General features: G+C 50.0%; 1 protein-coding gene across 1 annotated transcript in view; it reads right to left on the bottom strand.

The window, feature by feature from the left end:
- Nucleotides 1-15,361, bottom strand: part of LTBP2 (latent transforming growth factor beta binding protein 2) — a 76,004-nt gene that overhangs the window by 39,930 nt on the left and 20,713 nt on the right. The window contains exon 5 of the mRNA XM_049826000.1: nt 313-494. Coding sequence (XP_049681957.1) covers nt 313-494 — 182 coding nt within the window. The remainder of the gene's footprint in view (nt 1-312; nt 495-15,361) is intronic.

Genomic DNA, 15,361 nt, shown 5'->3' with positions numbered 1-15,361 from the left:
ATAGACTGAGGCAATCACCTTCACAGCAGCATGCTGGGGTGATGTTCAACACCTCTAGGAGGCATCTGTCACATCCCCCCTGGCTCCTCTCCCCAGCCGTCAGCATTTTCCTCCCCTGATCTGTCCTCCTTCGGTAGGGTCTCTTTCTTTGCCAAGCCCAGCAATGCCCATGCTCACATTCCACTTCCATCCCACCTAGCAACACGCTCCTTGGAGTCCAGGGTTTCTGGGGGATACTCAGTCACACCATTGCCCTTCCCTACAACACCCCAACAAGAAGCCCCAAAAGAGTGACAACCCTGGAGGCCTTACCCCTTGCAGACAAGGTGTGCTCCTGGGAAACCGTGTGTGGCCCAGAGCTGCTCTGCTCATGTCCATTCCCATTGGGGAGTGCATTAGAGGTGAGCTGGCCATTGCTGGCTGGGTAGCGCCGGACAGTCCGTGATGGCCCTATGTGCTGGGGGGAGACAGGAGAGCCAATTCTGCTCTGAGTCCTGTGAAAGAGAAAAAATGAACTGATACTCCTCATGAGTAACTGCGCTGTCCACCAGGATACCCTGCGGTAACCTTCACTGCTGAGCTGCCTGAGCCGCCTGAGCCACCACCTGGACACAGAGCTCTGCCTACCTGAGCAGGGTCCCACTCCTCACCTGCTTTCAGTCATTACAATGGCACTATTTCACCCTAGGAACGATGCCCCATGCCCTGAGCCTGGCAGGGCGTAGCATTCACCAAGATACCCCTCCTGTACCATCACATCAGGCTGCCCCACCACAGGGATGCCCCAGCTGCCTTGAAGAACCTCTGCCTGCCCATCAAGCTCAAGGGCTGCTCCTTGCCCCACCACATCACTTCCCCAGCAAACACAAGCAGCTCCAAATACGCTTGTTCTTATTGTGGGAACTTTCTCAGCACCTGCCTTCCCAGCCCCAAATGAACACTGAAAAACCAGCGAGGCAGTCAGAAGAGAAGCCAGGCCAAGCAAATAAACAAAACTTGGCCCATGAGAGTCACAAAAAAGGAGAGAATGGCCAAAATCTCAAGCCTGTAAGTGCAGTTACAACCTTCTGAAGTAACTGCATTTATGGCTTTTGGTATTTTCTGGGGACTAAGCATGGAGAAGCCATCTAGCTCACAAGGTCACACTTCTTACACTCTTTTATCAAGCCATGTAGACGGCTAGGCAGAGCTCTTTGCATTAAACCAGCAAAACAGCACATCTTGCTCTACTGCACTTGCTCCCATTCCCTTTCACTGACTGGCAGCAGTAAGTTTCCAAGAGGGTGCTCTGTGCTTATCAGCAAATGTCTCCCTCACTCTCGCCTGCACCACCTGCATGGAAAAAGGCTTTAGTACACCAGGGCCAAAATAGCTTGGCTGCCCATATGCCCCTTGAGATTCTTTGAAAGTCCCAGCCTTGGATTCCTCTGCAACTGAATTTAAGCACTGACAGGTCTTCTGCATACCCTGTCCAACACTTCCATCTCTGACTGAATGGCTGGGGCAAAGAGGCTAGTTCTGTCCCACCAAAGTGCCCAGAGAGGTTCACCCCACCTTACGGTTTTTACCATCTTCCCTGTCACAGCCAGCACAGAGGAGGTGTTACAGTGTCTACAGGGAACACACATTTCTAAACCCAACAGGACTGGATAAATCCAAAAAGAGTTGGCTAACAGTAGCTCTGGCTCACTGACATTCCTGGCTTGGACAGCTTGGAATAACGGTAAGATCTGAGGAGATGGAAAGGGAGCTAATGCTATGCTGGTATTCAAGCGGGTCAAGCGTGATACACAAGGTAACTGTCAGCCAGTGAGCCTGAAATCAGCCCTGAACAACAGAATGGAAAAGATGACGCACAGGTCAATTAATTAGGAACTAAAGGAAAGGAATATAGAAGTGAGGTCAAGTCAATGGGGTCTATGGAGAACCACTCTTGTCAAAGGAGTCTGTTTTCATAATTCAATAGAATTACACACATGCACACCAACAGGCTGAGAGCCCATGCTATTTTGATAAAAAAATAAACAGGGCAGTACAATGTCAATCACGCACATGTGAAATGAATAACAAACTGGCTTTGTGACAGAACACAAGAAGCAGTTGTCACTGGGGAGGGAATTAGATGGGTTCCAGGGTGATCAGTATGAGGCCTGGCACGATTTAAGGATTTCAGCTGGAAATAAATATTTTTATTTCGAAATAAACATACGATCGACATTGATAATGTGTGCTGCTGACACAAAAATTTGCAATGTGGTGTATCGTGATGAGAACAGAGCAATCACACAAAGCAGTTTGGATCACTGTGGAGGGCAAATCCATCCAAGCAATATGGGATTTTAATAGAGCCAAATGCAGAATTACACTTCTAGGAAGAAAGAATGCAGGCAGCAGCTGCAGATAGGAGACGATCCTGGAAAACAGCAATTCTGAAAAGATTTTGGGGGTAATGACAAGCAATTAAATATGAACTGTCAGTTCAATGCCCTGACATCAGGGCAGTGAAACACTGCAGGAACAGGGAGGTATTTTTGCCTCCCTACACATCCTCATCATAGCAGGGTGTACATATGCTAAAATACCACATCTACCTCTGATGTGAAGTATGTCACATCTAAGGGATGTTGAAAAACTGGAGAGGATATGGGAAAAAAACATGACAAAAATAATTTGAGGGCTGGTGAAAATGCCTTTCTGTAAGAAACCTAAAGTATTCAATCTCTTCAATTTAGCAAAAAGAAGACGAAGAGGTGCTCTGATTACAGGGCACAGGTTTCTCCACAGGAACAAAACGCCAGGTGTAAAGAGCCTTGTAATCTAACCAAGAAAGGCAAACTATGAAACAACAACATCTGCACACCAAAGCCAAATGATTCCCTACTAGAAATCACGCCCATACGCAGCAGTATAGCTGTTTTCCTTCTGAAAAAAACCACCCCAGTAGTGGATTCCCCAAATCCTAATACGATAGCTTCAGGAGAAGAAAGTGTGCTACTGGGAGATGAGGCATCACTGGAACAATGCAAATATAAATAGCTAAAGATGCATGATCTGTGCTGTCCTGGAGGTGATTTTAGAATATCTATTGATAATTTCTGGCCTTGATCTGTAGGAATCCAAGAATGAATGGGTTTATCCCAGAGACAGAAGTCCCAAGTCTGGATACTCATTACCTAACTATTTCTAACACAGGAAAACCTTGAAAATGAGTGGCTGAGCTGCTGGGAGGAGGCATGACTGGGACTCCTGAGAAAAAGCAGCACAGGTAACCTGTGCTTCTGGGCAGATGCTCAGCTTTGCAGGCTGAAGGTTCATACACTGTTTGGAGTGGAGTCTGGCTAGAGGTCATTCAGGGATGGAGACAGAGCAAGTGGGATTGGTCAAAGAGTGATGGATAATGATAGATAATGAAATTATTACCTGCTGATAAAATATTTGTTGTCTTGTTAAAATCAAGATCTAAACTGAGATGAGGACAGCAAACACTGCTTGTTTTTCAGTAGTCAGCAAGGCTAACCATAATAATTGCAGAGAAGTGAACTTTCAGTCCTACCTCAGTCCCTACCAGCCTCTTTCAGAAGCTCTCCTGAGATTCTGCAGAGTACCATCTACTCCTGATGGCCATGGGGCCCAGGCATGACCTGCCCACACATTTCTGAGCTACTAATTGAGCCCTGCTACCGGTGAAGGAACTTCTGGTGCTTGTTATCTACTGCTTTATTACCTGGTGTGCTATTGCTGGTTTTGTTAGCGACAAAGGCAAAGCCGTATGGAGCTCTAGGGAGTCTAGGTGAGAGCTACCAAGCCCTGGAAGCTCGGGCACATTTATTCTCTGATCTCTGGTGAGAGACCCCAAGCATAGTCCTATGGGTTAATGTGGCTGGGGTTCCAAGGTCTTTTACTGCATAGATGGCAGCACCGCAAGGAAAAGAAGTGAGAGTTCCCCAGCCCAGCAATGCTCACTGTACTAGTGCTGGTTACTTGAGGGCAACTTCAGCCCTAAGTTCTGAAGAGTCGTTGGGTGAAGGTGACCGGTGGCATAAGACAGGGAAATATCAACTCTTGTGCTTGAAACTACTCACATCAGATCTATCCTTGAGGAAGGCAGCATGTTATGTGCAAGCAGCAGGGTTTGGCTGGGCACTACCTATTGCCTGCCTGAAGGAATTCCACCCCTTGGCTTTAGGGACAACTCCTGTCATTCCCAGGATCATGAGATTTTCTAAAACAAAAACCTCAAAAGCAACATATGAAGGGCTTTAAATAAAATAATCATTAGCATTTTGGTTACAAAGAAAAGGGATTATATGCACTTACTGTGAGGGGCAGTGCCAACTTCACAGAGGAAAAACAGAGGAGGAACATTACTCCATGGCTTGCAACACTTCAGAAAAAGCCATCCTACTGGGATCTTGTTGGCAAAGCACTCTAGTGTGTGTCACAGCAGGGTGAGGCAGATTTGCTTTGAATTAATTTGTTTATTTGGTTCTATTCTAGGCGGATGAGCTCTGGGATTTGTGGACCCAGTTGAGTAACACCATCCTACCCCAGGCCACAGAAATCAATGGCAAAAGGCATCTTTCCATCTCAATTTGTCAGTCCCAATCCATCCCCAAGTCACACCAAGTGGCTGGCTCATAGTCAGGGAATACGAAACAGCTTTTACCCTCCAAACCTTCAGAGTCAGTCCATGCTGGGCAGACGGGGACTGGCTTCGTTGAAGGGTCTTGGGGAATGAACTTGAGCTCACCACATCAGTACAGACCTGGCCAGAAGGCATTAGCAACCCCTAATCATTTGGTGCATCTTAATATATGGCCAGAGCCCAGGGATCTGCATTGCCACAAGTGCTCTCGCTGGTGTGGCTGTCCTAGGGGTAACAGCGAGGATGGAAAACAGATGGGGCAGCTCCAAATCAGCAGAGTGGGGAGCTTGTGCTACCACTCTCCATGCCTCCACCTGCTTGAGGAAGAGGCACTGAAGAGGTGGAGGTTGACACCTCAAGCACTCTATTCCGGGACACTTGAAGTCCCAGGGCTTCACATTCATTCAGTCTTGCAGCTTCCCTCAGCATGGTATTACTCACTTCCACTCTTCCAGCCAGGCACATGGCCAGCAAGATCTCTGCAAAGAGGCAGTGGTCTCTTCCTTTATAGGCGACCGCCTGCCAAGCAGCTGGTTTCCCTGCTCTTCATCCGTCAGAGCTGCTGACAGCTTTCTCCGTGTCAGGCACAGCCTGTGGGGCAGAAACAGCATGCAGACTCCTAGGACACCTCTCCTTCTGGGCTGTCCTGGGGCGCCCGCCTCTGCGGTGGCTGGATAGCAGCAGCAGCAGTCCAGGGGAAAACACAGGTCAAGGAGGGAAGGTACAGGGAGCAATGTTCTCCTTCCAGAAGCAAGGATGTGTGTGCTCCTGCTGATCTCTACCAGGCTGACGGCTGAAAAGTCACTGGCTGAGAGACCTCAGTCACAGGCACACGGCAAGTTTCACTCCCATAGGTATCAGGTGCTAATCAAAATTAAAAGAGATTTGGGATGGAAGGGAGCTGTGCAGACAGACTGACCCGCATCTGCAACAGTTCAAAACTACCCAACAAGCACCCGTAGCTGCCCTCTTCTGAGGTGCAGGTCAAGGACCTGGACTCCCCATAAGCCTCCGAGGACACATGCCAGGAGTCAGGAGAACTCAGGGAGACCTGGTCCATTACATTCTAGTGCTACACATCCCTGCAGGGTTCAAATTACACCTGTATGACATCCAGCAAGGGACCTGCACGCCTGCCACTGCACCTTTGTCTGTGTATAAATGCTTTATTTTACATAGGTTTTGTTACCGGTTACACTCTGCTGTATATTTACTTTAGAGACAGCAGGCTAGAGGAGGTACGAAAATGTTGTATTCCTTGGATACGATGGCTCTCCTGTCCAGTCCCTGATGAACTTGCAAGGTGCCTGTTCCCTGCCTGGAGGTGAGCAGTATCTCTCACCCCACTGAGGACAACAAGCAGAAGACTGAGCTGGCAGGCTTCCGGCAACCACACAGATGAACACGAGGACCGCTGTTTTCTGAATCAACCACAGTTTTTTTAAAAAGGCTGCAATTTCAAGACTAGGTTCACAGAATCACAATAACCAAGTCTAAATCACTGAGACCATGGGGGCCAGAAAACAATACTGTTTTTCTAACCCACTGTATATAGAAAGCATTTTTCAAATCTCTGATCACTTTTGATGATCATGGTTCTCTGGGTAAGCAAAAGCCACAGAGAATCCAGGTGGGTATACAGCTGTGGCTTCTTTTAGTGACCTGAGGCCAGGCATCCTCCTTGGGGCTGGAGGCAAAGGTGGCAAACTTTTCAAAGCACTTCCCTCTCCCCAGCAGCAACACCTCAGTCTTTCCTGGATTTAGCTTCTATCGGCTACTCTTTGTCCGACTGTTGACTTTGGCCAGATAGTTAGTGAGCTGGGAAATGGTGTTTTTTGTGTTTGCGTGAAGGAAACGCAGAGCCAAGTGCCACAGGAGTATTACTGGTTTTTCATCCAGCCTGCCTCGCCTTCTCCCCAGCCAAAGCCTGACTGACCATAGCAGGGTGGATGGCCCAAGACACTGTGGAGAGAGTGAATCCTGGACAGTGCAGTCAGCGGGGAGGGGTGCTAAGCCCAGACAAGGCAAGGGCCGGCCAGATGAGGATTGGAAAGTCACTCTTCCCGCTGGAAATAAATCTGTGCCCTGCTGAGCATCAGGGAGAGACGATAGAGACCTAAGGAGCAATTTCCAGGAGGGCAACAACAGTGGGATAGCACTGGCCAAAACAAAGCTGAATATAAGCTGCCCTCAGAGAAGAAACCATCTTCCCAGGGTTCAGAAACCCCCATCCCAGGGCCTGAGCTCAACAAGCTCCATGTCTCCAAGTACAACCAGCCTGCTGCCTGGGATGCAACTGCTGCCTCCAGCCAGCCGGAGAGGCAGAGTGCTGCCCGCGGGGCTGGGAGCAGGGTCCCACGGAAGGAAGCCACTGCAGAACTGGTGAGTCCAGCCCAGCTCCCCCAGCCTGCAGCCCGTGCGTGCAGCTCCAAGGTGAGAAGGCTCAGCCAGGACGGGGGCTGAGTCATGCTCAGCCCCTGATAACCTGCCAGGATAACAGGCGGGTTCTCCCCTGGTTTTTAAACGCTGAACAATATTCTTGGTGTCTGTCTTGTCCATCCGCCTGTCCCTTTGGCTAGACGCCCTCCCTGCTTGGGGCCACGGGGACCAAAATCAGTGATTCACTTCCCCCTTTGTAATGCTCGGCAGTTGCTGATTTTCCACTAAAGCATCGCAAAAGAATGGGCAGCCTCAACACCAGCGTCTGTGTCTACAGGGGGAGAGAGAAGCAGCCAGCCTTGGAAAGCAGCAAATTGACCGCAGACCAGAAACTTCCCCTTTCTTGGACTCAGAACAGGTTCCTCAGCAGGCAGACAGGATTCATGGCTCAGTCTGCGGGCCCTGGAGCACAGGAGAATCATTGCTTAGAGAGCACTCAAGCTTATTATCAATTAGCTCACAAACATGCTGACAAGGAAGACAGCTCTGTTAGGACTCAGGGAGGAGGAGGAAAACCACACCATACAAGGCACCTGACTTCAAGCCCACCCACATTATATCCATAAATCTGGGCTCAGTTTATTATCCCCACAAGCAGCAGAGATAGCTCTGAAACCTGCCTGCTTCAGGCTTCCCACTGTCCCTCCTGTGGCTGCCTTCAGCCCTGGTACCCCCTGTGCAAGTGAGGGACACACCGAAGTCCAAAGCCCCCTGCTCCCCAGGGTTTGGTGGAAGGCAAGGAAAGTTCTCCTGCCCAGGAGAAGCAGCCACCAGCCTCCCCCAGGCAGGAGACCTTCCCCCCTGAGCCAAGCAGGACCTGTGTACCATGGAGGCCACAGGAATGACCATCAGGGTGCCTTCACGCCCGATTCACAGTCACCTGCAGCCAGATCTCATGCCAGATGGGACACCAGACACAGGCACCTGGACCATCTCAGGGACATCAAGGCGAGCAGCAACCCTATTTCTTACCACAACAGATCTCAGCTGTGAAAGGTGTCTCCTCGCATGTTCACCTGACACCTCGTAGTGCCACAGGCACAACTCACACAGTCAGGTCATCAGGCAAGCTGGAACGGAGTTATCAAAATCCTCCCTCCCCTGCGAGACCTCGAGTGCTCCTGTGGGCAGAGGTGTCACTGACAACACCCTTTGCCTTGGGCACAAAGAGCGCTGCCAAAGCAGGGTTGCAGGGGCAGGAACACATGTCAGGCTCCCTGCCCCACATGCACACTCAATGCTGCTGGCACATAGCCGGGAGCCACGTCAGTCCAGCACCCAGATGCCACCACTATTCCTCCCCACGGCTAGCAAGGGGCTGTCATACGGGCATCTTCTTTCCTCTGGCCCCCAAGGCAGTGCCGGTGATGTAGGGCCACTCGAGCTGGCTCCCAGCCTGCCATGGTAGTGCGTGAGAACAAAGAGGGAGAAGGCGATGGGCTGCGAACTCTATTTTTATCTGCTCAGGAGTTGCCAGACACCACATAAGTGAACCTCTGTAAGCACACAGACAGCTAACAGGTTCTTTTTAACCAGTCTCTGGGGGTCCAATTTGCTCCTTAGCCAAAGTGGCTGCTCACACGTCTACGCACAGTTCTCTGCTGACATTAAATGCCCTTCCCTTGCCATACACACCACACACGCCACCTGCCACTCTGTGAGCGCTCTTCTTTGCTCTCATGTGTTAGGGAGAGAGCAACTGACTCCCTGGAAGAAGTCCAGCTCTCCAAGCATGGGAACAGCACCTGCCTGGCCTAGCGAGGCTGCAGAAACATGCCCTGCACAAGGGCACGGCACCGGGCTATCACCAGGAGCAGCAGATCACACCCCTGGTTGGATCCATCAGACCTTAGTGCTGACCCATAAAATGGCCAGAACTGTGATTTCCAAATGCCAAGCGTGGTAAAGAGCTGTTTGCAATCTGTCTGTCTCCAGAGCTGAAGTGCGGGCCAATGCCTCCCAGAAAAATCAAAACGCAGCCTGCAACCGCTCTGAGCTTCAAGTGGAGCCAGCAGAGGAACCAGGCCAGGCTACTCAATTACAAATGCCACATCTGGGCCAAACCTTGCACACTCCATAGACTAAAACAGTGATTTAGAGGGAGAGGGAGGCCAGGCGAGCTACCACCCCTCTGGCAAAATGGTCCAGGCTGGCCTGTGGCATGTGTGGTGAGTGGCAGGTGAGATGGGCGGCTGTGCAGCCCTCCTCTTCCCAGCTCAGTCGTGTGCTTCTTCAGGCTGAAGCGGTGCGAAACATGCTCCAGTTGGCTCCCCTGCCTGCATGCAGGGGCTGGTGTTCAGCAGCATGATCAACAGGCACGGCACTGCTGCCAGATGCAGTCACACAGCTGCTCTCACGCCGTGGTAAGAAAAGACCCATCCAGAAGTGTCCTAACAGCTGCCATCACATGAAGGTCTCCATCAGTGCCACCATCTTGCTGCAGACATCACCCCATGGCCACAGCTTTTGCACCATTACAGAACTGGGCATAAGATGCTGGCACAGTTGGAGAGCTGGGCTGTCCGCCAGGCAACATGACCATCCCCACAGAGGGTTCAGCCACCACCACTGGCCACAGCAAAGTCTCCACTGCCCCTCTTCTCCTCCCTGTGCTCCCCAGTACAGTGAGCAGCAGGGTCCCACCTGGCAGGGGAAGGACCTGTATTTAGGGTAGAGGCACGCAAGAGGAGAGCACAACATATCAACCTCCCCTTGTACCCACAAGCACAGCAAGATCTCCAGGCCAAAGGGCCCTCTGTCACCACAAGACACAACAACTGTGAGCTGAGCTGAGGACCCAGCTCCCACCTAATGAAACCTGCTGCAGATGTGTCAACCAGAGAAAAGCTCACCACCAGCCGCAGGGAGGCCAGTCATCTTCCCTGTACAGCAGGGAGAAAACAAGCACTTGAGTTTCATTTCCATCTTGTTGACTAGCAACACTCACGCCCTCCAACAGGCTGCCAACTTCAAAGCCCTGAAAAAACACTTTAGCCTATTCATCCTCGCGCCCACATGTACCCCAGGGAGTGGGGGGAGCCAGCTGCCTGCCCCTCGCTTTACATGGGACATGGAGAAGGAAGGCAAAGCCTCTCTCATCCCAGGCATGTGAGTGGGGTGAAGAGCTTGCGGCTGCATACACACACAGAGGGCATGAGAGCAAGAGGGTGGAGATGTGTGTAGTCCTCTCATCTGGAGAAAGGGCTGCTTTTCATCTACAGCAGGAGGTGCTGGGAAGTCTCCCACTCACCCTAGAAACACTGTGGATCTAAGACATATTTGAAGCTAAAATAATGGTTGAACACCCAGCAGGATGCCCTGGCCTTTGGATCTATTAGCTCAATGTAGTTAGGTCTCCTCACATCTCTCCATCCCCAGCCACACATAGGATTCCCTCACCCGCAGCATTCAAGCCATGAAAGCTGTGCTGGGATGTGATACTTTTCTCCCCACTCTTGAAGTCTCAGACCTGCCAGGGAACAGGGAACGAGCATCCCAGTGATTTTTATTCTGTACTGTTCTGCACTGGCTCCATCCCTCCAGTTGCTCACTAGCCAGAAGACTAGAGCCTGTCTGGGGACCAGGAGCACTCCTGGCCACATATGCATGATGCCTGGTGGCAAAGACAGTGCTTCCAGGGGTACCATGACCACAAAGCTACTCTCACACCTCTCCCACATGGCTTTCAGTATCCACACCAAGGACCAGCAGGGAGGAGCAGGTTTCGTGGCATCTCCAGTGGGAAGGGATCTGGAGCAGGCAGAAAGGCTGCGCCTGCCTTGGTACCACCTGGGCTTCAGATCCTCAACAGCACAGCTCCAAAGCGATGGAGAAGGCAGAGCTCCGGTGTCATTATCAACCTGTCATTACATCCCTGGAAGAGTTTGGCACTTTGCTGTTGTAGAAAGCCTTGTAGCTGAAAAATTAGCATGGCCACCCTGTCAAGGCTACATGCAACCTAATACACCCTGTCTGCCCCCTCCAGATAGCCTCAGCCTCCAAGTATGCTCCCCATCCTCCAAGGCCAGAATTTGGCTCAGTTTTGCAAATGTGGGTCTGTTAACCATTCCCCTCAGCTCCCTCCCTCCCTCCTTTTGTAGTTCTCAGAATTCCTTCCAATTTGTCAAGATCTTTTCTGGCAATAAAGAATACCTTGACTCAGTGCAGGACCCCAGGGTGCACAGGAAAAAAAACCCCATGTGACTTGGGTCTTTTGCCTCCAAAGTCCTAAGCACCACTGGTTTCTTGTATGCAGCCACACCGCATTACTCTCTGCTGTCTAATTTGCTGTTCACTCCTACTCTGCAAAATCTCAGCCTCTCCTTCTTCCAGATTTCTTCCTCCCATGGAGGATTTTTTTCCTTCAGCTCTAACAGATAACATTTTTCCAGCCTGAATCTCTTCTTAATTCCTGCCTATAAGTTTAGTTTCTGCGTATCCCTGAAGAGAGTCTCCACACAAGTGAGACAAAAATGAGGTGGTGCAAAGGGCTGGGTACAAATCCCATCCAGTACCAAGCACTCAGGGAAGCATTTCTCAGGATGCTTCTGAAGAAAGGAGTGGAGAATGAGCATATTTTATATGGAGACTTCTGCATCTCCATTTCAACACTCCTTGTACCAAATCAGCTTCAATTCATCCCTTGTGTGCTGCCAGCACTTGGTGATTTATGGAAAACACTTGAAACCAAAGAGAACAGCTTTGATTTTGCTTAAATACCAGCTTAAACCAAATAAGGCAGCATACAGTCAGGTATGAGAAACTGCAGTGTAATCCATATGCACAAGGGAGCTGAAAGCAGGCTGGACAACAATCCTAACTCAGGCATTAGGGAAAAACTCTCCAGCATTTGATCATGTGGCCTTAGTGCTCTTCTAACATCTTTCTTTTTTATACAACTATACTTTTTTATACAGCTATATAAATTGTATTGTCATAAATGTCCCAAATGATATATGTATAGTATATAAAACAGGCTATAAACTGGATTTTCTGTACTACCTCACCTACCACATGTACAATGCATTTGTCCTGCACCCTGCTCTCTTGCATGTAGTCTTAGACTAAGCTGACAGTAGCAGCATTTTTCTTTCAGTTAGAAGGAAAAGCGTATTTCAACATTTTCTCCCAAAGCCTAGAGGGTGAATTAAGCTACAGGAATGGCTCCCAAGGAGGTGCAGAAGAACGAGGCCTAATGTAAAGACCATATTTGGAGTTTAAAAGGAGCCTGAAAAGCCAGCTATCCTCCTGCTGCTCTGAAGCATATGAAACCCCCTAGAAAGTAAATACATAAAACACATAAACCAGAATGGTGCTGACAGCTTTAAAATACTAGAAAGTAAAGCAACTGTATCTGGTGCCAGGCTAGAGAAGGTATATCATGTAATTTAAAAACAGAAGTATTTTTATATAAGAAAAATGACATTTACACTCCTCTTGGGTAGCTTGAGTTTTTCCTTTAGGCTTCCCAGCCAGCTTGCCAAGGGCTTTCAACTATGTCAAAGCAGGAGAGGGCCTGAGATCTGGAGCTTATGGAGATCTCATTGCCCTGAGTGGAATCTCTTTTCAGATATTCTCACACGGACTGGCACCAGCTTTTTAGTTTCAATTTTTTAACAAGGTCTCAGATATCTACTCAAAGTTGGCTCTGGATCAAGGAACATAAATGCTTGGCCACCTTGTGAAAACTATATTGCCAAAGGGAAGAACCTTAGAAAGATGCAATTAGGACTTATCTGCATTGGGAAAATATGCCATTCAAGTAGCAAGCATAATGACGCTCCAGTGGCAGAAGGCAAGGCTGGCACCAGTGTTTTACCCCAAGAATTCAACATCACATGCTATGGATCTCCTGGCCTGGTCCCATACCAAGCAAAGTAGGAAATCTGCCACAGCCCATGCCATGGGAATGCACTTACACAGGGGGTGCTACTCAGCCAGGGTCAGCTTTTATTTTCTCTGCTATTTGGGTATTAATAAATTGTAACCCTCATAAATGTGAAGTAAGTGACAGTCATAAGTGAGCAGAAGAGCAGTAGGTGTGTTCAGTAGGTATGTGGCTAGTATAGACCTCCTCCTAGTACTATACATATCGTGGACAAACAGTCCTGGATACTTAGCAGCAACCCAAGTAAGGCAGTAAGAAAGCTCCCCTTTTTCTCATAAACATGGAAAGTTCAAAGCTGGCAAGACAGGAGGCTCCAGATCCTGCTTTAACAATTAAGACAAATCTGTCTCTGTTTGGAGCAGCATCTTTAAAAAGCAAGTCATCTCGCAATGAACTTTTGTTTTATGTGTAAGTCCTCAATGACAACAAGCTAACCAAGCTGATTTTGCCAAGCCACAGCTCTCAATGTCATGTTTCAAGTGGCCCCCCAGGGTGGAGAGCTTTACATCCACCCATGGGCTCCACTCTCCTTTGCAAAGGACCATGCTAGACATTTGACTGCCACCAGAATGGGAGCTGGTTTCAGCCAATTTTCAAAAGGGGAGAAATACACTTTCTCCAGCCAGCAACCTCTGCTGCACACCCAAGATCCTGCCTTCTGCTTGCTCCCTGCTGTTCACATCCTTCACTTTCAGGAGAGAGAATAGAGTTTTTGGCAGAGTCTCCCTGCTGGCATGAGGTTCCCAGTGTCCCCAGCCCAGGAGCACTTGCCACAACTCCCCAAGGGCTGCATATAGCCCTTCCTCTCATCAGGAAGGGAGGAGATGTCTCCTCCAGGGTGCTGGCGAGGAGGCTCTGAGATCAGGAGTCAGTGGGGCGGGCATGTCTCAACTCAGCCTTCTTCCTCTTCCATCCTGAAAACACCAGGTAACTCCCAGCAACTGCCTTGCCTAAGCAGAGTCCTCTCAGAGGAAGCTCTCTGCCCTCAAGAGCTTAGCTGCATTAAGCTGTCTGCACAGTGTCTCAGCACCTTATACCACAGCTATGTCCTTTTGCCTTGCCTGGGTTGCTGGGAAAATGCTTTGCAGGTCCCAGTCATCTCTTCTGTGAAGAGGAAGGATGCCTTGCTTCCCAGGCAGCCCTCATCCAGCACACACATCCCTTCTGGGCAGCACAGCTCCCTTGTGCAGATGCTGGTTACAGATTTATACCCGGCACTCCTGCAGGAGGGACCTTCTCAGGTGGCAGCAGCAGGACCCTCCTTGCACACTGCCTGGAGTCAGAGGCAGCTGGCCATCCATCCTGACGGTGAGGGGCAGGGGCGCAAGCCCTTTCTACTCCCTGCTAAATAAACAGGAATTCTGCTGATACTCTAGCCTTAGGAAAACAAAGCTGTTTCCATTTAGCTCGGCTTCTGGGCTGAGGTGCAGCTCCACCCGTACAATCATCCGTCGGGGCTTTGCTTCTCCGGGCAGAGATTCAGGCTGAGATCAAGAAAAGGAGGATTTGCAGCTAGTCCATGCCGGAAGGGCCTCTAACACCCCCAGGATTTTGCTCTCCAGAGCACTCCCTGTTCCAAGCAGCACGATGCAGGGGCCTCCCAGCTTCTGCAGCAGCTAACAAGTCCCCACAGGCTCCCTCAGATGCCCAGCTCTAAACCTCTGCTGAACCATGGCCTGCTGGAGGGACTTGGAAAGTGGTACTCATTGCTCAGCCTGTATTTTAAGGAATGAAAGCTTGAGCATCATAACCTCTGGTGTCAGCAGAGTAAACCCAGAGCTGCCCTTCTCCTAGCCATGTCCTTCCCTGGGCAAGCGCTGAGCTCAGATATGGCTTAGTATGTCATCTTCTTTAGTGCCAGGAAGAAGAGATAATGGGCACTGTATGGGCAAGCCAAGGATGCAGCGATTCTTCCCTGGTACCTCTCCAAACAGAGGCACCGATGGCTATGTGTAACACTGCAGCACTGACACCTGTGCTCAGCACAAGGCTCAGGCTGACACCCACGTCCACATCTTCCCAGGACTGCCAGCATGCCCAGAAATGGATCTATGACAGCTACACTGGGAATGCCCACAGATCCATTTGCTAACCTTCACATCTGCCAGGTGCAAATACAAACCAACCAGTACAGCCAGCTGTGTATGACCGGTAAAACCCTGTTCGTCAACGAGCTGCTACTTCTCACCAAGGCTGAGGGCAGAAGACTGACAGTAACATCTCCTGCTGTCACAGTCATGCTTCCTGGGTTCTCCTGGCAGGGAAGCTGCAGAAGGCATTGTAGCTTCTGCTTCCAGGCGTGAGCTGTGGAGAGCCTGAGCATAGGTACCAGAAACAGGGCCATGAAAACAGGCAGCTGCCTGGTCATGCTCTTCACCAAGGCTTTATAG

Source organism: Accipiter gentilis, chromosome 22, assembly GCF_929443795.1.
Source record: "Accipiter gentilis chromosome 22, bAccGen1.1, whole genome shotgun sequence".
Lineage (NCBI taxonomy): Eukaryota > Metazoa > Chordata > Aves > Accipitriformes > Accipitridae > Astur > Astur gentilis.
The sequence above is the reverse complement of the archived record's forward strand: the minus strand, read 5'-3'. Positions and strand labels throughout refer to the sequence as shown.